The sequence below is a fragment of the Ictidomys tridecemlineatus genome, chromosome 2, assembly GCF_052094955.1.
Source record: "Ictidomys tridecemlineatus isolate mIctTri1 chromosome 2, mIctTri1.hap1, whole genome shotgun sequence".
Taxonomy (NCBI): domain Eukaryota; kingdom Metazoa; phylum Chordata; class Mammalia; order Rodentia; family Sciuridae; genus Ictidomys; species Ictidomys tridecemlineatus.
In genome coordinates, this window is record NC_135478.1 from 105,360,243 (window position 1) to 105,382,074 (window position 21,832).

The 21,832-nt window shown below is 50.3% G+C and overlaps 1 protein-coding gene across 1 annotated transcript in view; it reads right to left on the minus strand.

Moving 5' to 3' along the window:
• Window positions 1–21,832, minus strand: part of Tmem132d (transmembrane protein 132D) — a 493,054-nt gene that overhangs the window by 149,136 nt on the left and 322,086 nt on the right. Inside the window, exon 4 of the mRNA XM_005336333.4 lies at window positions 3,337–3,520. Coding sequence (XP_005336390.2) covers window positions 3,337–3,520 — 184 coding nt within the window. The remainder of the gene's footprint in view (window positions 1–3,336; window positions 3,521–21,832) is intronic.

Sequence of the window (21,832 nt, forward strand, 5' to 3'; positions counted from 1 at the left end):
AACTACGTGTAGAGACGCCCAGATAGAATCCTCATCAGGAAAAGTGAAGCAGGAGGCATCAAAATACCAGACCTTAAACTATACTACCAAGCTATAGTAACAGAAACGGCATGGTGTTGGCACCAGAACAGACGTGAAGATCAATGGCATAGAATAGAAGGCAGAGACAAACCCACATGAATACAGTTGTCTCATACTAGACAAAGGCACCATCAACATGCACTAGAGGAAAGATAGACTCTTCAACAATGGTGCTGGGAAAACTGGAAATCCATATGCAACACAATGAAATTAAACCTCCGTCTCTCACCAGGCACAAAACTCAACTTAAAGCGGATCAAGAAACTAGGAATTAAATCAAAGACCCTGCATCTACTAGAAGAAAAAGCAGGCCTAATTCTCCATCATGTTGATTTAGGAACCAAATTCTGCAATAAGACTCCTAAAGCACAAGAAGTAAAGTTAAAAATCGATAGGTGGGATTTTTGTTAAACTCTTTACAGCAGAGGAAATAATCAAAAACAGGAAGAGAGAGCCTACAGAAAGGGAGAAAATCTTTGTCACTTGCTCCTCAGATACAGCATTAATCTCCAAGATATATAAAGAACTCAAAAAACTTACACACACACACACACACACACACACACACACAACTCAATCAATAAATGGGCAAAGGAACTGAACAGACACTTTACAGAAGAAATATGAATGGTCAACAAATATATGAAAAAATGTTCAAAATCACTCACAATTAGAGAAATTCAAATTAAAACTACACTGAGATTTCATCTCACTCCATTCAGAATGGCAATTATCAAAAATATAAGTAGCAATAAATGTTGGAGAGAATGTGGGACAAAAGGTACACTCACATATTTCTGGAGGGACTGCAAATTGGTAAACTCACTTTGGAAAGCAGTATGGCAATCTCTCAGAAAACTTAGAATGGAGCCATCATTTGACCCAGTTATCCCACTCCTCAGCATTATACTCAGAGGACTTAAAATTAGCTTACGATAGTGACATGGCCACATCAATGTTTATACCAGCTCAATTCACAAGAACAAAGTTATGGAACCAACCTAGGTGCCCTTCAACAGATGAATGAATTTTTAAAAATGTGGTACATATACACAATGGGATATTACTCAGCCATGAAGAAGAGTGAAATTATGGCATTTGCAGGTGAATGAATGAAACTGGAGAGTATCATGCAAAGTGAAATAAGTCAATTCCAACAAAACCAAAGGCTGAATATGTTCTCTCATATGACACAATATAGGCAAGAGGGAGGGAGGAGTGGAGGTTCACCTGATTGGGCAAGGGAGGGTGAATGGGAATGGGAAAGACAGTAAAATCAACTAGACATCACTTTCCTATGTTCATATATGAATACATGAGCAGTGTTGCTCCACATCATGTATCACCACAAGGAGCGGAAATCATACTCCATGTATGTATGGTATGTCAAAACACACTCTACCGTCATGTGTAACTAAAAAGAACAAGTTTAAAAAAATTTCAAAAAAGAAAGTTCAAGATGGTAAAGTCAATATCATGTGGGGTTTTTTTCCACTTTAAAAGAAGATTTATGACAAAGTAATAATAAGGAGTTGCATTCCCACTAAGAAAATAAAACAAAGAGCAAATGTTTAATAAGGAAATAAAAAAATGTAACCCAAGGAGGACAAATTAAGGCAACACTGAGATATAATTTTTGCTTAATAAATTCTCTATGTTTTAAATTTTAATATTCTGTGTTGGTGAAGTTGCAGGGATGTGGGTGTAATTATACACAGCAGGTGGAACTGTAAATTAGTTAAACTTTCCAGAAGGCAATTTGGCAACCATTGAAAAAACTACTAAAAATTGCATATCCTTTGATTCATATTTCTAAAAGTTTACCTCAAGGAATCAATCAGAGATGTATGCAAAGGATTCCATACCCAAAATATAAGCCACAGCGTAATTTAAGATAGAAAAGTCTCTAGCATTGTAAGTTTATGTGGTGGTGTCAGGGAGATATCAGGGGAATTTTTTTTTTTTTTTGGAGTTATCCTTTATTCCCAAATTTCTTCCACACTGATTTCCAGTGCTTGGGAAAGTCCTGCCATCCACACACTGGGGTGTGGCCAATAGGATGGGAGCAGAGGTGGTGCACTGAGCAAGAGATTGAGTCCGCCCTTGTCTCTTTCAGCCTCTTCTTGCTGCTGCAGTGTGGACATGTTTGTCATTAATTTGGGATCATGGAGACAAGGACAATATCTCTGGGGTCACTCAGCCATAGGATGCTGTTCCCTAAGCCTCTGAAGCCATCATATAAACATGGGCTAATCCCAAACAGGGGCTAGAACCACATAGACTCACGGCTCCGAGACTGCGCTAGGAGGTCTCCTTCAGAGCTGCCAGAGTCGCGTTGTTCAGCTCTCTCAGAGGTCCTCTGGCCCTGAATTCATCACCACATGCAGCCAGAGTGCTTCCTAAAGACACCATTAGGCCACGTGTCTCTCGAGCACGCCCGGTGGCCTCCGGCTGCTTTAGACAACCCAGCCCCACCTCTGTCCTCACCTGGCCCAGGGGAGCCAGCCGGCGCTCCTCTTTCTCTAGTGATTCTGGGATTTGCATCTGATTTCTCACAAATATCCCTCAACGAACATCAGAGTAACAAAGTCAAAGTAAGGTACTGAGGGTGACGGCCACCACTCTTCCATGACAAGCCGGCTCTTCACTCTCGAGCCACGGGCAGCCGCCTGGCCAGCACGGCTGGAGTCTCACCAGACCAAAGTGTGGGAACCAGTTCATCAATGCAGTTCAAGAACCAGCCGCGCCTGCAGGCTGCCCCGCACTCTGATGGCCCCTTTCAGAAAGAGCCCCACCTCATTGCTGGGAGCTGTTCAGTAACAAAGGAGGCCTGCTGCAGAATCAGCTCACCTGCTGGCACAACCCGTGCTCCTCTGGTTTCCCACAACAGAACCTAAGCCATGTGTCATGCTCAGGGACAGCAGCCTCAGCCCTGCTCATAACCAGGTAAGGCCACCCGACACTCCACGCCTTTGCCCTGCAGAGCTGCACATGCACAGACTCCGCACAGGATCTACATCATATGCCACGCAGATATCAAATCAGCAATCATTTTCATACAAAGACAGACCCAATTTTAATACCTGGAGTTAAGAGTGCACATTTCTAGAGTTGGCGGATGCGGTCAACTTCACAACCTCTTCTCCCCCTAGCCTGGTTCTCGCTCACTGACATTCCCCACCAAACCTGGGTCATAGCGTGGCACCTTCCCTGTTCCGGAGTTTGGTACCAACAGCCCGAGGCAGGCACTCTTACCATGGCCAGCGGGATAACTCCAATCAAGTCCTTCTGGCTCACGTAGATCTTGGACACTCCCAGGTCCGACGTGATCTCTCCTGGGTACTCCACCTGCCACGTGACCAGCTGTGTGGTGGGCGGGTCACTGGGCTCCTCCACTTCCACGTCGATCTGCATGACTTCGTAGGAGGTGCCGTCCACACTGGAGAGGAGGAGAGAACAACTGTGAAGGACTAAGCGGGGCACGGGCTGCTGGTGTGCAGCCACGGGAACTCCCACATTAGTCACCCACACAGGGCATTAGGAAGGACACACCATTGACAGTGGGCTTTGCAGTGTTTGCTCGGCTCACACAGCATCACTCGAGGGCCCCAATTCCCCGATTCTGTGAGCTGTGCATCATCCCCAGGGCAGGTGAAGGGGATCATCACGGCCAATTGCAATTCCACTTCCTAAGTGGTTTCTGATCTGTCTCCACAGGGGAGGACTCCCTCTCCTGCTCAGTTCTATCTTGCAAAGGATGGCCAGTTAGAGGTGGGTGGACAACTCCGTGGGCATCTGAGGGTGCTGTGGCTTTGTTTTCTAGCTGGTGAGAGAATTGCAGAGGCAAGGCATGGGAAGAGCTCAGACCAAGGGGTCCATGCTGATGAGCATGGCAACATGGCCAGATGCTACCGGACACAGGATTTATTGTGACAAACATTAGCTTTTAGGCAGCTTAGATTCCTATAGGCATGCATCTATAAAGGAATAAAAGATTACTAGGATTAGATCAGCAACTCTTAATGTTAGCTTAATTAGTTGGCTACCTCTTGTACCTTTTAATAGTCTGCTTTTTATATAATGTCTGCTATTCTATGTGTCAGGTTAAAAAAAAAACAAGTAGTATGGTTCCAGCCCCTCCCAGAAGAGGAAATGGAGACTGTGGGGGAGAGTCCACAGAGAGAGGTGCTAAGCCTCGGGGGCCAAAGCATGCTGCATCCATCAGATCCAACCTGAAGACTCAAGTTCACTGTTTGCAAGAGGGTCACTCAGGAGTCTCAGAGGCACCCTCCCTACAGGTGACAGAGCCATGGAAACCTCTTATCTCTCCACCCAACTGTATGGATGCTCAGGGAAATGGGGGTCTTCTCAGGAGCAGCCTTCCTCCTCGGCATAAGGGCACAGGTGGAGTGCTGTGTATGCGGGGGGGGGGGGGGGCTCAGTATGAAGGGAGAAAGAGGGAGGGAGAGAGAGAAAGATGAGCAGGTGGAAGAGGAGGGTGGAGAAATGGCATCGGAAGACCTAAGACTCCACTGCAGGGATGCTCCAGCGGCATCTCCCACAGGGACAGGAGGAGCTGTCCTGGACGGGAGCAATGGCAGGGACGATGGCACCTGCTGAGGAGTCCTGCAGGCTCTCAGTCCTCGGCTCCCACGGAAAGGAGGTTTGATCTGGGAAGCAGAAGATGGGGTGGGCCTGGAGACCATGTACCCCTGCCCAGGGGCCCTTCCCCTCCCATTCCTTTTTATTTCTTTCATGGATAAATGTGCACATGGAAAATCTCATTTTCCTTTTCTTCTTTAAAATGAATGTCATTGTGCCTGTTCACAGTAGCTAACATGCTCTGGATCCCCTCACATGGGCTTACGGTTGTTGGTGTAGCCAGGGGATCCCACATCAGCTTGTCCCACAGGAGACACGTGCACAGCCCACCTCAGCACTGTGGCCTCACTGGGCATCAGACCCTAGATGGCTCATCCCACACGCTGCTGCTCTAACTCCTCTGCCCCGTCACAGCTGGCCCTGGCGCTCCCTGTCCCATTCTCTGTCTACTCCCTTTGGTTGCTCTTGTTTCTTTCATATTCCACATGGACGTGAGCGCCTGCATGGTTTTCTTTCTCTGTCAGGCTTGTTTCACTAGCACAATGTCTGCCAAAATCATCCACATGAGGCCAAGGGCTGGTACCTTTGAACTGGCTGAATGATATTCCATGCCATGCACGTGCATACACTCACACACCCTTTGCTTTTCATAAGCCAATCATGGCGGTCTTTTTGGAGCCCTAAGTAGACTTCACTATTCACCAATAGAAGAAAGGTGGGATCCAGGTCCTGGAGAACACTCCCATGTCTTTATATTTATAAGAGTTGTGGTATGGCTTCCCCGTGGATGAAATGGGATCATCTCTATGAGGGCTATGCTGGGCCCACCTTGCCATGTTGGTCACAGGAAAGTTGCATTTGTGGGGCCCAATGAGCAAAAGTTATGCCGAGGGCTGGGGCTCTTCCAGCAGCCTCCTGGCCTGTGACCCTGCAACCTGACCTGTGTGACCCTATGGCCTGACCTGACACCTCCAGTGGTGCTCAGTCCTGTACCCTTCTGGGTGCCCTCATCTCAAACACCATGGAACAGCCCTGCCCGGTGGGCACACAGGGCTTCTCTTAGCCCCACACCCTCTTCTTGTCTCTGCAGCTCACTGTGTCATACCTACCCATTCACCTCTCCGTGTGTTGAAGCTTTGTCCAAAGACCCGCCTACGACTCCACCGCCACCCGTGAGCTAGCCAGCGCTGTTCACTTCACCTAATGCTCCTCCTCCTGGAGTCTGATGTGGAGGGTCCCTGCCATGAGATCCCCTTCTCCCTTAGATCTCTCTGCTGGCCCAGACACACCAGCAGCCAGGTCTCCTTTGAGCTGAGTGTCCTCTCTCTGATGTGGTGAGGAAGCGCTCCAACCTGGGAATTAACCTGGGACAGCACAAACTTCAAAAAGCCTGTGCCCCTGAACTTCAGGCAGAACTTTGCAAGTGTGTGTCTTCTCATGAAGGCCCAGCAGGTTGGGCGGGCTTCCTGGAGGGTCTGCTGCACTGGGGCTGTGAACTGAGCGCCTGACAGTTTCCTTTACACGTTCTACACGTGCTGATCTGGATTGGAATAACTCATCATGCGTATCTGGCAAATCAGTGGAATTTGAATACCCTGTTGTAAATGTACGGCACTGGAGAGCTTCCAGAAACCTTGCATATTCGGCAGTAATTATCACTTTGTCATGCTGAACTCTGAGGGGAAGGACTGGGATCCTGGAGTCTGTGTGTGTATGTGTGTGTGTGTGTGTGCGCGCGTGCGCGTGCTTGTGGGTGTCCTGAGAGGTGTGGTCATGCTCATCTTTGAATCCGAGCTCACCATGGAGTCCAGTTACTGGTTTTCATCAGAAGGTCACCTACAGAGTGGCAGAGTGGAAGTTTACAATGAGCCTGCTCAGCACCATGACTGTCCACCTGGCCCCTGCATTAGGACTGCCTGGACTGACCAGCCACCAGCCCTGCAGAGATCTGGTTGTTCTTGGGTCCAGCCAGGTGTCACTTTCCTCCTTGTGCCCTCCCTCTGCCCTCTCTTTCTCTGCCTTTCTGACTTTACTGTTTGGAGTTTTCTAACACACAACTGGAATTGTGAACCACCGAGCAGAGGTTTATGATGGTCTGTGTGGGTAGCCATGTCCTGGGATGTATTGGCTCTAGAAGGAGAGCATAAAGTTCATGCACTATCAGGACATGATGGGTCAAACTGCTAAGGCACAGCAAACAAGGGAGAAGAAAGTTTCTGCATTGAAGTCGTCCTTGAGTGTAAGTCAGGAGGAAGGTGGCACCAGATGAGGGACACGGGGGTAAACCAGGACTGCTCAGACATCACTTCTCCAGGACGGAATCCCCCAGTTCCCTCCATTCCTCTCCCATAGGTGAGTCCAATAACCTGCAACATGGTGGCACAGTGATGCCCCCCCATGATCCCAGCCACCCAGGAGGCTGAGGCAAGAGGACTGAAAGGCTGAGGCCAGCCCAGGCAACTTAGTGAGACTCTGTCTTAGAATCAAACAAAAAGGGATGGGGGTGTATCTCAGTGGTAGAGTGCCCCAGGATTCAATCCCAGTGCAGCAAGACAAAACAGGACAACAACAATAATAAAAAGCCCTGCAACACAGCGGGGTCTGGGTATCAGCCTAGGAGGCAGCATCACCGAGGACTTTGGCAGGTTCGAATGGAGGACAGCATGCATTCACCTGGGAACAGCCCCGGGGTGGTCAGATGTCTGCACTTGAAAGCAGCTGTATGTGGAGCTCACTGTAGTTCAGCTTCTCACACTGGTGTGGTCACTACCAGTGATGGAGTTTTACGGCCAAGTCCACCCCTATCCCCTGACTTGCTGCAATCTTTCACTATACGGAGGACAACCAGAAGGAAGTGGCATGCAGTAGCCTCATACCCACCTCAGATTCCTCATCCCGAGTGTGGACGCGGAGGAATCTGCTACCAGCCTAGTTCTTCATTTCACAGGACGATGAAGAATATTCCTTAACATGGATAGCTCTTCTCATGTCCCAACAACTGTCACTGATGTGGGCCCCTCTGGACATTGGAACAAAATCCAATCCAAGCCTTTTCACTAGAAAGGGCTTCATTTAAGAGACGAATTTGAACGTGCTGAATGGAAGGACACAGCCCTTTTGCAGACAGGACTCTGGGCCTGCACAGGTGCAGACAGGGACCATGACCTCCAGGGCCCCAGCTCACAGCTCAAGGACACAGACAGACTGCAGGCTTCCCAGGTCACCTCCATAGGTTGCAAGGCCAGAAGAGGATACATCTCCTCAAATCAAATTTTAATATACTCATGCCTCTATTTGGGGGTGGTATAACAATCAGCTTTTACTGGGTATTCTCTCATGTGCATGTTGTTTTAAGAGCTCTCTGTGTCTTATCTCATGATCTTCAGAGTATTCCATCCTGCACACACAGGATGATATTATGATTATCCATTCCTAGATGAGACACCTAGACTCAAGAAGACCAGTGTTGGTACAGGTCTCCAGCTAGGAGTGAGAGAGCCAGCACTGTCACGGCACGACACCCCTCCCAGTCCCTGTCCTATCCTCCCACCCTCTTTCCAGTGAGCACAAAGACCAGAGAGTAACTTCCATCTCCCCTAGGAACACAGGTCCCCCTTAGGAACACAGGTCCGTGATTTCTACTACGGGGCTTGCTCGAAACCTGGAAACCGAATCTGAATGCATCAAAACAACTCGGCACAAGCAAAGCAGGAACGTTTTTGATACAAGACACTTTGAAATTAACTTTGCCTTTAGTGTCCTCTGCCAGCTCGTTAAGTCCTGTGATGTTTCTGTAAATCAAAGTGGAAATGTGGAGAATAGTGCCTTAGATAGGAAAGCTTTACCATTCATTTGGAGAGATCAAAAATCACGTCAACATCAACCCGTGTGCGGGGAACTGTTTACGGCGGAGCATTCCAGATGCCAGTCAGCGCATCTCAAAGCTACCTGTGTTTTCTTACAGGTTAGAACCCAGTGTAGGATGGTAGGCCCTTGAAAATCATGTGGAAGATCAGACTCCACTCTGCTGCCGCCCACGTGGGCGACAGGCTCCGTGTGCCTGTGATCGCTGCGGGTAGCGTGCAGAGTGGGTGGGGAAAGCAGAGAGTGCAATTGCATTTCCCACCCAGGTTTCTCCAGATGGAACTCTCAAGCAGAAACCAGAGAGCTAATCTAGGTGGGAATTTCCCTTGGAAAATAGTCTGAGATGTGCCCCGAATAATCCAGGACACTTTCTAAAGGACATCAGAGTGAGAGACCTACATCGTGTGCACTGAATATTCCCGTGGACAGTGTTGGGTGGAACCAACTCTCCTGTCCCTTCAGTCCCTCCCACGCACACCAACCCTGGACTCTGAGCTCTGCCTTAGCACATGCAGCTGTCCTCCCGTGGCTCCTTCTGATATTTCTGAGCTGCCTTGTCCACCAGTGCACAGAAGCCCTGGAGAGTTTGTGTTCCCTAGGGTCCCTTGAAGCAGAGTCCGCTGGTGCAGGTGTCTGAGAGCCTAGGGTAGAGGTCAAGGTCACTGCCTGCAGTTCTCAGGCCCCATGGGATCACCTGAAGCCAGGCTTTGCTGAGATAGTATTACTGGTCCCTTCCCTCTGGACCTGACTGTGGTCTCCAGGGAGTGGGCCCTTCATACTTCTTTGCCCATACCCAAGTCTTTGTCCCTGCCTGTGCTTGAAAGGGAACTGTACAGTAAGGATGGCGCCCTGGACAGGTCAAAAATGCTGTGTGAGATATCCTGGGCACAGGAGGCAAGAGGGTGAAGATGTGAAGAGGCAGTATTTCAGGTTCCTGCCCACGCTGACTCTGCCTTAGAAGGACCCCAAGTGTGTCCCCATGGTATTCATTGCAATGGAAATTTGGAAATTTGCATCAGACTCTGGCTACCTGACGTCTCCCACAGGAAGAACTGCTGTCCTCCCCCACCAGACTTCACATCTCATTTTCAAGATTAAAATGAGGATATTACTCAAACAAATTGTTTCTTCTTGGACATTATCACACTATTAAAGTTTTCCATTACTGACATATTTTTTCTAACTTTTTCATTAGCATCTTCAGTATAAAACCTTTTATTACGAAGTAAAATATGCATGACTCCCTTAATGTATGTACTTTATAATGAGATTTTTGTCACCATAAATTTGTCTTTTCATGTATTCTCTGGTGACCACAGTCATTCTGGGAAAAGAAAATGAGGAAGTTGGAGCAATGCTGTTCTGCATTTTTCCCTTTCCCACCTGAGCTTCACTGATGTCCGTCCCAATATTGGCTCCAGTCAATCAATCAAGCAGCAATCGGCATGGTGTTCTGGAACTCTTGCTATGTGTGGGCATCTGCTCTGGGCGATGGAGGTTTAGTGTTCAGGCTGGCTAGGGAGGATCACAGACCCGGGTGGCCTGGGTGGCCCTGCTGTGTCCATCCAGGCTCACGTGCAGCAGCAGCCCTTAGCCAGCTAGACAAGGGCCAGGCAGGAGCATTTACATTATGGAAAATGGGAGGTGGCTTAATCAGCCCTGAACCCCAGAGAGTCCCCTACAGACGCCACCTTTCTGGAGTTCACGGGCAGTGGGGAGGATGGGGTGCGTGAGCAAGCACACTCACGAGGGGCGTCTGGAAACCATGAGCAGAGAGGTCTCTGGTAGACCACAGCCTGCTCCAGAGGACAAGTGTCATCAGGGAGATCGAGCACAGTTTCCCCAGGGAAGCCAGCATCCCAGGAGAGCAGGTGGGAAGCAGAGTGCCTGGCAGGCGGGGGACCTGCTGGGAGCTTCCAGGAACTGCGTGGAGGGGAGACCAGGGGCACCTGCAAACAATGAAGCCCCCCACCTGTGGAGTATGCAGACTACCTGACCCTGAGGCATGAGGCACGGCTGAGCGGTGGGCAGGGGAAGCACACACGTGGCTTTAAAGCAGTGACCTGCAGCCACCAGAACTGAGCCTGCCTTGGGGACACACCATTTCTAAGCTGAAATGGGTTTTGTATTTTTAACTTTTTATTTAAAAAAAAAAAAGATATAATGCAGCATAGAAAGTCCACAGTAGACAAAGCCTGACATATGACTGTGTCACCTTACAGGGAAAGTTGGCCGACTCCTGGTCTCTATCATAAGAGAAATGGGAAATTACTAAACCCTTGCACATAATAAAATGGTGCTTATTTCAGTGCGTAAATATTTCACTGGAAGACATTACGAGGCAGGCAAATAGTTTTTCCCCCCTGATAATGAGCAGGCTTGGATTTAAGAGTTGACCTGAGACTATTCTGGGTAAGAGGAAGAGGAAAAGGCCCAAGTTTGCCTTTTGGAATTGGATTGGAATGGAAACTGCCATCCGGGTGAAGCCAGCTCACGTGCAGAGGATATAAAATGTACAAATGGTCTTAATTGAAATAGCAACCACAGGCCGAGCCAACGGCGTTCTTCAGATGAGTGACGGGACCTCCACAGATCCCTTCATGGCACGGAACGCCAGATGCAGCAGGCTAACTCTTCTTCACGTGGGACCAGCCCCCGCACCATAGAGCATCTGTCACGAGCCCCACTTCTACTGCAGCTGAGCCATGTCCCTTGCCTTCCAAGAGGCGCTGTATGGCATCAAAGCTGGGATCGCTGGGTTTCCTGGCTGCCCCTGGACCTTCTCTGGACAGAGCAAGTCCTTGTTAGAGGTGGCCCTGCCCTTTCTGTCTTCCAACTGCTCTCTCTACTTGTCTTGCACTGAGATCTTCTATGCAACTTCTGTCCAGTGGGTTCCCCAAGGACAGAAGAGGGCAGGAGTCTTCCTGAAGTCAGCTGTGCTCCTTTTTATATCTCCTTCTTAAAAATGGGTGCCAATCATCTATAAAGAATGGGGGTTTCATGGAGGCATATTTATATATACAGGAAAAGGTAATTTGATCAATTTTGAGTGTGTTCGTAATGGGGAGGAGGAGCAGGCAGGAACAATCTGCCATTTTCACGGTGGACAGGAGCCACATGACCTCAGCACCTTCCATCTGACCAGTGTGTGGTGAGTGGGTTTGCACTGGGGATGGTGACCAGGGACTCTCCTGGTAAGACCATGGAGGGCCAAGGCTTAGGAGAGGCTGCCATTGCAAAGCCATTCCAACAAGGGGTGGGACGAGGTTTCCCCCAGACATAGTCACTGTCTTCTTAGCCCAGCAACCCTGTCCTTCCCTGGCTGCCCCTGCTGTGTAGTCCTGCCTCTTTCCTTCCATGGCCTGTTGGTGAAAATAGCTCGTTCGTGGAGCCTGTGCTTCCTGGACAGCCCACAGGCAGGGTCTGATTGACAGGTCCTGGACTATAAGGTGCAGCCTGCTGTCAATCCACGAGCGGGAGAGCCTTGTCCATGGACTCAGGTGCAGCTCCCTGTGCTCAGAGCATCCTGGGTGCACAGGTCACCCCACCTGCAGGAGCAGGCCGAGGCTCTCCACACTGCTTCGCGAGTCCTCCGAATGGCTTTGGGCCAAGGATTGCCATATGAAAACATCACTGGGATTGAGTGTGAAGAGTGGACCAGAGGCAAGCCAGAGAGGACGACTGGGGAGGACAGTGAAGGTGCAGGCTGCAGGGAGACAGAGTGAGCTGGACAGGCTGGGGCCTAGCAGGACTGGTGCTGGATGTGTCTACACGAGATTCTGTTCTGCTTGGTGATGCTGCCGTCCCCCTGCCCACTGAACACCTCCACGGGCTACTGCCCACTGCAGACCTGCAACAGGAGAGACCCCTACAGATGTGCTCCCTGTGCCTGGTGACCACAAAGCTGCTGGGCCCACGCAGGCCAGCTGCTTCTGTGAAGAAAGAGTAAACAGCCACACTGGAGCCCAGGAGGAGCTTGAGCAGATCCAGGTGTTCCTTGTGTCAGGTCATGTGCCGCCATGAAGTTTGACCCTGCTAGCTGGGCACCACTGGGCACCAGCACCCTGCCTGTCCATCGTAAATGTCCCTGGGCATTGTGGTTTAACTGTGCACCACACCACTCCCATGTGCAGTGCCAAACAGACCTGCTGCCAGGGACACCTGCAGTCTTTTAAAGATCCCATACTTAACAGCCTGAGTGAGTAGGACTCTGGAGAACCTGCTGTTCCTTGACCCACACATACAAGGGTGGACAAGGGCAGGTAGATAGACTTATTTGTGACGGAGAATCAGCCCCGGTAGGTGGGGGGCTCATGAGGACACAGGCCACTCTCAAAACTGACCAAGTGAAAGTGCACTGGGCTTACTTCTGAGAGACTCCCTCTCCCACCCAACCAGGTTGGTTGAGTCTCTGAGAATACACCACCGATCTGATCATCACTTTGAAGTATTTTACATGAAATAACCTCATCTTCTTGGCTGTAAGCTTCATTTTTTTAAAAGGTAAGTTCCCAATCCAACCTTGCTTATTCCCATATTTATTATGACTGTGTCCACCTCAAGTGACCTAAATCTTTACAGGGTACCTGCTGTCCTCAGCTGGGGGGCTCCCCAGACACTGGAGGGGAGGGACGGGGGATCAGAAGCTGCACCCGGAAGGCAAGATCCTGACTGAGAGCAAGTGTCCTCGAGATCCTCAGAGCCGCCCCCGCCCACCACCATCTGAAAGCGTTCTCACACGAGCTGGAATCTCTGCTACTGACACAGACAGAAAATGAGGCTGGGCCTTTCATTTCCACCTCGTGATATTTTCTTAAACATATTCACTTGGAGAGAGAAAGAGACTTTATTTTTGTACCTTTTTTTTGGGGGGGGCAGTGTTTTTCCTAAAAAAAATAATAATAATTCGTATGCTGCAGACACATGAGTGTCCCTGTCAGGCTGCGGGCTGCTGGGATGGCTTCTCGTCCTGGTGCACAGGTACAGGACACCTTGAACTCTGCTCAGTGTCCAGGGTGGGAAATCCAAGATCTGAGCAGGTGGAGCTGGAAGGGAAGGCAGCAGCCCTGCTCCTCAGGCGGCTCCCACACGTCCTAACCTCGTCCCCAGGCCCAGAGGGCTCTGTCTCTGCAGTGCCAGCTCTCCATGGCTCCTCCAGCTGCGCCCTGGGACCTACGAGTGGGATGTAGATGTGGCTCTTGAGAGTTTTCAATTAAAGCTGTGGCCTTGGCTGTGTCTGGTGATGGTGTTTCTGAGACCCCATCCAACTTCATTTATTGATGTTTTTAAGCAGGGTTCTCTGCACGTCATCTAAGCAGGTGCCATCAGGCAGGTCAGAGAGCCAGGGGTGTGAAGGCCACAGTCTCACCAGGATGCTGGGCCGCCCACAGGAGAAGCATGGCCCACAGGGGTAGCCACTGACCCTCTTCCACTGGGAAAGAAGTCTTGTCCCCAGCTACTGGGCTCCACGGCCACATCGCATGTGATATTCAAAGCACAGACAACCTAATAGCAGGACAAGCAAGGAGCCAAGGCCTCTTCCTTTCCCTACCTCCACTCCACCTGTGTGCGTCTCTGGAGTAGACGGGCAGGCTCTGCTCTCCTTTGGAAGTCGAGAGGGATTACTAATTGCTAGTGGTGATGAGCGCTGCATCTGTGAGGGGTTTCCTTGATTCCTCTCTGACATGAAAAATGGAGATGCCGAGAGGCTCAGATGTTGTATTCTTTTGTGATAAAAATAATTCAAATATGTATCTAACGGATTCTTCCCGTGAAAGAGGATTCTGCCTCTTTACACTCCCACGTGACCCTGGCACGCACACGTCCTGTGATCAATACATAATTGTGTTCCAGCCTTCAAGTGCTCAAGGTCTGAGGCTGAGCAATTAATTTGCTGGTTGAGGTTAATAGAATGTCAATTAATTTCTTGGTATAAATGTCAATACATTCAGCTAAGCCTTGTGATTTAAATATAATTAGAGATCAACGGCGAATCGATGTTGCCTTTGGTTTTGGGGTATGACAGGTGATTTACAGAAAACTCACAGGCACAGGAGAGCAGAATTGGAGAACTTGCTTTTCTCATGAAACCATCAGGAATGTTCACAGGTCCCACGTGAAAGTCAGAGAATCAGCTGCGTCATCTTTGATCTCAGGCTTTGAAGCCCATCCACCAACCCCAGTGGCTCGAGCCGCTCACCCAGAGTTCTTGCATTGGGGAGGGTCATTGCCTCACCTGCACCCACCAGGTGACACAGCCACCACAGGAGGGGAACAGAGGCAGGCAGGGTGGCCTGGGAGAGAATTATGCTCAGAACAGGGTCCTGTCTACGGTACTGGTTATGGAACACTTAACTCTTTAACCCTTAGACTTTAAACTATAACACAGTCCAAGATTGGAACTGTCTCTTTGAGTAACTTTCTGGGCTGTGCATATGGTGTGCAGATGGTCACTGAGTAACTCTAGGAGACATTGGTCGTGTAGCTAGCATGGTCCACTTTAAATTGCACAATGCCCAACCTGCCCAGCTGTTCGAGGCCTTGCTAGCCCTGGCACTGAGGATGAAGTAAGATGATTTATACCAAGAATTTAGCACTGTGCCTACGTGAAGCCAGAAAAGGCTGCGGGAGATCCCTGTGCACTCTGACACTGCCATTAGGTGTTGTTTAGGGATTAGGAGGGATGGAGAGAGAGTAATTGCCTCTCCCAGGAAAAGCCATGCTTTGATTTATCTGCATTCTAGCACTGATTTCTAGCTCTTCCCTCCCCGTGGGCACATGCAAGAATACAGGTTTCTTCATCCTCAAAGCCAGTTCTTCATTCCACCTGTAGCACTGTGGGTGCCATTCAAGGTGCTGTAGTGACCACAAGAGACAGAGGCCTCTGTTCCCAGGGAGACCTCACACCTGTGGTTACAGGTGAGCAGGAAAGATGGACTGACGATGGGAATCAGTTTGCCTGAGATGGCCCCTGCTCCAGTACTTCTCTCCCTAAGACTCAAGTGGTCAGCTGGATAATGACCACAGAGATGTCCACATCCTGACCCACAGAGAAGAAGGGACTCACAGATAGGACCACGTTGAGGATCTTGGTGGGGAGCAGAGCCTGGAATATGGGCAGCCCTAAACCCAATCAGGACTTTGCTTAGCCTCCTGGGGAGCTGCCCTACAGGAGAGGGAGGCCATGCATCGTGGAAGAAGCAAAGGCCAGAGCAGAGGTGGGGAGATGCTTTGACCCTGGAGGAGGCCACCAGCCATGGAGCACAGGCAGCATCTGCAGCAGGTAAGGAGAGAATGAGAGAATGGCCACAAAGCAGCACTAGAGTGACCTGGCCCTGGCGCGGGGCCCCCACGGGTCTTCACAGTGGCATGCAGCCCTGCCCTCACCCTCTGTACCGGGAGCTTGCCTGGCAGGGAGGCTCTGCTCCCTCAGTCAGTTCTGCCACAGCAAACTCAACAGCAATTGCCACTTTACGTGAAAGAGATGATTAATCACATCAAATACATTGTGCTCAACCTTACAATAATCCAATAAACGCTTCAGTTCCCTAATGAGTAAACCCAAGGCACTTTACAGTCAGTGCAGTCGAGAGATATCAGGGTTCAGGCTAAACATCTGTGGGTGTGTCTACACCACAGCAGAACTGGTGCTGATTCAGGAGGGTGACAGCCAGTGTTACCAGGCAATACTGATGTCAGGGTCCCACCCCAGAACGTGACAGAACCGGCCCAGGGTGTGCAATGGCTGTGTGCTCCACGAGGTAAATGATTCCCCTCCTGATTCCAACATGGAGCCTCAATTGAGAGCCACTGGCTCTGAACTGCAAAGAAACCAAGCTGCAGGGGACAGGGAATTATAACAGATTGGGGACAAAACGTGGAGAACATGCCTTTGAGGAGCTGCCTGGTGCAGGCACAGTGGGCTGGCCTGGCAGCTGTGACTACAACAGCTGAGTCTCAGGACTGACCCCACTGGGCCAGATGCTCCCAGGCACCTGGATTCTTAAGTTCTCCCTGTGATGGCCACGTGGCCTCCTTGGTTCACCTGGCATATTAGGGTCACGTGAGAGCCTCACAAACTGATGTCAAGTTGCCGTCCCCAAGTTCCCATGCTGAATTAACCTGGGTCTGCCTGGCATCATCCTTCTGAAGCCACCTGGGCACTGCCCAGCATGCAGAGCTACAGTGCTGAGGCTTGGACAGAGGGTAGAGATCCATGCTCATCTGGGAAGAGGGCGGGAATGTGATGTTCACGTTCAAGGGATAACTGTGAGCCTGGGGACCCTGGGGCAGCTGAAAGTTTGGGGGGGAAACGGAACAGTCCCATTTTGAATGGGGAGGTGCTACAGGTATTGTGGGTCCCTCCTGAATGTATATGCTGAACATGGAGCCCCTGCACCTCCAATGTGAGTGGTCAGAGATGAGGCTTTTGAAGACACAATGAAGGCAGACACCAGGGTAGGGACAGGAACCAGGGTCTGACACAGTCTGATAAAGTGGACGCTGGGCCACTAGGACCCCTGGGCAGACAGAGCCACTCAGGCTTCACAAGTGACCTTGCTTAATTTGCAAACAAAACTCGGGTCATTTCTTGTCAATGTGTTCATCAAAGAAAAACATAATCGTGGCTCAGCCCCAGAAGCAGCCAAGGGGCTAGAACAGCTCAGCTAGAGACTTTCCCACAAGACGGACCCTGTCAGGCCACCGTGTAGCTGTGAGAAAGCAGATTATTTTCTGGTTCGATCCAACATTTTCTTTGCTTGGCTTCTGTGGGCACCACTGGAGTCTTCCTGGTGTTCTCTTGCAGAGCACCCAGCCTGGCTGGAAGCTGACCCACTCAAGAATCACTCAAGTGTTTTTAAATTTGTGCCTCAGTTTACCTTTTTAGAAGGTCCTGGTGGTGATGTATAAGAAGGGGAGAGGAGGACACAGGCATACAAGAGGAAAGATCATGTGAAGTCAGAGAAAGAAGACCGCTACAGATGGCCAAGAGTCTTGCCCCTGGAAGGGGGAGGGAATCACCTCCTGTGGCTCAGGTCCCCAGGGTCCATGGCACATAGTGGTGGAAGGTCACCTACCAAGACTTTCCTGGGGCCAGGACATCTTGAAGGTGTGATAATTTAGGGCCATGTGGGCCAAAGGACATCTGAGAAAACAGGACTCCAGGACACCAAGGAAGAGACTTGGGTCCACCTTCTCCCCAGCAGACCCCACGTGGTGTGGTTTCTACTCTGAATCCTTGTTTTTTCTAGTTTCCCTCTACCTTGTCCTTCCACATGCACTCTCTTAGTTCATTATCCTTCTTTCCTGTGTCTAAACATGGTCATCAAAGTCACTTGAAGTTATTGATGGAAAGAAGTAGGGTCTAGATGAACTATGAGATACTGTCTTTGATGCTTTCGACCTATGATCATCATCGATGGAAAAAACCAGCACATCACATCATTGGATGACCTTGTCCGTTTCTGTTTTGGCTGTCCTGAAAGATTGGCGAATATCCCACTTAAAGATATTTAACAACAACAGCCTCTGTTCTCTCTTCAGACCACATTGAAATAATCATTTTCTCAAAGTGAAATTCAGGAATCATTAGAGAAAAATTAAGTGCCCCATGCCTCAAAGGAGAGTATAATTAAAACATGTAAGAGTGCATTAAGGGTGGGAACGTGTGGCCCCTGGCCCAGCCTGGGGGTCAGTCAACTCCCATGGCTTCTGAGGCTGTTTCAGGTTGATCAAACCAATGTCCTTTCCAGCTGCCCAGCTCTCCGGGACTTGTTTTGCCATGTGACCCTCCTAAAACCAACTGCAGGCTGTGTACTGACACAAGGACACTCCTGAAATTCCCAAATGCAAGGAGCAGTTTTCTTGGGAGCTAATCAAAGGTTTAGAGGGAACTTGAGACAATGATTTCAGAGGTAGTTGAAAGATGAAGAGCTTTGACTAAAACAGAAGATTAAATAATGGGGTCCCTTCACACCTTGCTAGTTCCTTCTCAGGACTGTCTGCCCCGCAGCAAAACTGGTCACAGCTCTCAGGGGCTCTGAATGGAAGAGCCGCTCTGTTCTCTACGTGGCTGGCCACCGGCAGTCCTCTGTCCACCAGCGGTGGAGGCTAGCCATGGGGCAGAGTGGAGCCACTGTCAAATGCAACGCTGGCTTTTCCAATGGAACTCACATGCCACCAACAGCTCAGGCTGTATGAGCAGCAGGGGCTGAGGCCAAACCTTTCCAATAGGCCTCCCAAAGCATCAGAGACTCACACAGCCAGCACAAGCTCCCAGAGTTATTTTCCATCACAAGGTGTCTTTGGATGCTAGTGGGGCGTAATCACCCAGAAAGGCTGGTGCTCATCCATCAGGTAGGTCTCCTGAGATGGCACCGCTAATGGCACCAGTGGATTTCATTTAATGAGCCCGATTACGGGTGATAAACAAGGGGAGCGCGTTATCCTGGGGAAGGCCCATGCTTCCGTTTCGTCATTCCCTCATCTGGAAGAAGCCACTGCTCTGCCATCAACCACACACACGGGCTGGACACAGCCTGGGAGATGACCCTCTGTAAGACAGGAGGAAGGGAGGGCCCTGGTCAGTGCTCCCCCTCACCTGTCCTCAGCCAGCAGTCCCCAAAGGACAATGGAGGTTGAGGCTGGGATACAGCACCTCCTTCACCAGACTCCACAGTGACAGGAGCTGGACACACCTCTGCATCTGAGCCAGCCAGGAGCCGATGCTACAGGGAGCATGGTGACCCAGACTGTGCCCAGCCCTCACCTGCCACAGCCAGTTCCCTGGGAGAAACCAGGAGGAACCAGGTGAGGCTGGGAAGGGACAGCGAGCGTTGTCCCTAGACTCTGCACAGACCCTTATCTTACTCCACTTCAGCTGCCACCACTAAGCACCCAGATGGTGGCTCCTAACAGCATGAGATCATGTTTCACTCTCTGGGGGCTTGAAGGCCCTGGCAGACCCCAGCCAGCTGAGCGCTGCTCGCTGGTTCACCTCCTCTCCCTGCCTCAGTGGTGGAAGGGGCAAGGTGGCTCATTGGCCTCTTACAAGGGTCCTATTGCCATGAAGGGGGCACCAGCCTCATGTCCTGGTCACCTCCTTCAGGTGGCCACTCAGTGCCAACACCTTGAGGGCAAGGATTCTACACATGACACCTCACAGCCCCAGCTGAGCCATCCAGGCCACTCCATCACAGTGCGAGTGCAAACCCCAGCTGGCCTCCCCAGGCAGCCATGCCCATTTCTACACCATGCCCCTGGCCTCCAGAAAGGTATGGCTTCCAGGAGGGAGGCCCTGGGGCCCCATCCCATCATGGTGTTTTCTTCTTTTATATTTTGACCCCACTAGAAAGGGCGTGGTGAGCTCATCTTTGCACATGGGTGGGCTGGCTAGTTTCTATGGTGATGTGATTGGGAAACAGCACCCTGGACACTGCCAGCAACCGTCCACTTGGAGGAGCAGCCATGCATTTCCTGGCTACAGATGGAAGAACTTCCATTGGTACCCACAGGAACCAAGAGTGTGCCACAGTCTAACTGGTAAACAGGGTGGCCACAGCCAGGAGGTCCTCAGGAGCTACCTCATGAAACCCTTTTCCTGTTGTCCCACCTGCCCCCCGCCTCCCACTCCAGTGCCCAGTCCTGGCAACCCTGACCCCCTTCTTCATACAGAAACCTTCACATTTGCAAAATGTCCTGTGAATGGAGTGATGCAGGAAGCACTTCCAAAGCTGGGCTCCTTCCCGTTGCAGGCCATGACCTTCTGGAGAATTCTCCAAGCAGTTCCTACACCAATTGTCTACTCCTTGTTGCCAAGTGAAGCATTTTTACAGAAATAAAGCAGCTGCTGCATCGTTTGGGATTTGCTGAATGGCCTTGTAGGTAAGTGTGAAGAATGTCACTCACGTGTCTTCCTACCTAGTAGATGGAACCACCTGTCACAGGGCTCCTGGGAGGAGAGGAAGGGGCCAAGGGACAGTGGGCACACAGGTTGCAACCCAAGCTCCCTGGCCTCAATTCCATCCTTCCACACATCCTGTGTGCTCTTCCTGAGCCCAAGCTGTTCCTGAGAGCCACTGTGCCCAGGCATCTGACTGCTTGCTCCTTTCATCCCATGAGTCAGAGGTGCCCAGTGAAGGGGTGCCAAAGGAAGAAGCCCAGGAGGGAGGCTGGGACCCAAAGACTCCCACAAGGGTCCCTGCCTCTGGGAATCTTGCAAGGCTTTTCCCTCCTTCCACTTATCTGACCAGCCTAATTCCAAATTTGCTTACAAAGAAGCTGCAGCACCGCAGCGTTACTGGTTCCCAGGCCCCACAGCCAGTGAGAAGCCAGTATTGAACTCCTGCCAGTCTGACTCCAGGGCTGCCCTCTCCTCCCTACTCTTCACAGGTCACATAAGGATGCAATGCCTACACCCACGGGGAACCCATGCTGCATGCACAGCCTGGACAGAGTCTCATGACACAAATTCCTCTGGATTCAGCATCTGGATCAAGTGACAGGAGAATAATGCATCCCAGAGATTCCTGCCCAATGACCACCCTGTCCACACTAACAACTGCTCTGGCCTCTCAGGGCTGTCCTGCCTTTTCGGGTTCTTCATGGAGGAGGCTTGCAGGGACCCTCCACCTCGTGTCCAGTGTGTGTACCACAGTGGGCTCCACCGTCTCCTGGAAAAGCACTTGCAGGGTTCACCATGTGGGCTCTGTTCCGTGGCATTCCAGAACATGCCTTTTGCACCCATCTATGCACCCCTGTCTTCTGAGTCTTGCTGAGTGTAACTGCTGTGCTCTTAAATATGAGCGAATTCATGGAAAAACTGCTAATGGTACAAGTATTGTGAAAACCTATTAAATTCCAGTAGCAATCGAAATTTCCATTTTGCTACCAAAAGTGAACTTAAATTCAGCAATCCATTTAAATATCAAGTCCTCCCACTTCTCTCCGGTAATCAAACATAAACTCAGGAGCTGGTTTATAAGGCTCTTTCTTTAAAATTTACCACCTTTCAAGCTGCAGCCATTTTAATCAAGATTAGAACATCTGATCACAGTTTTTTGAGCACTGAAATTCCTTCCAGCCCATTACGTTGACGAGGGGTACTCAATTACCACGCATTACTATTATCATCTCTGGAAAAGCACGTCTTGGCAATTCCTACAACTGACACACTTGCTCTCGCAGGCAGTAATTCTTATTTGCCCGTCATACTGAAAGATGGCGCAGGCCCCCGAGCTGTCCACCAGGGTGGCCCACAGGTGACTTGCAAAGCAGAGAAGCTCAG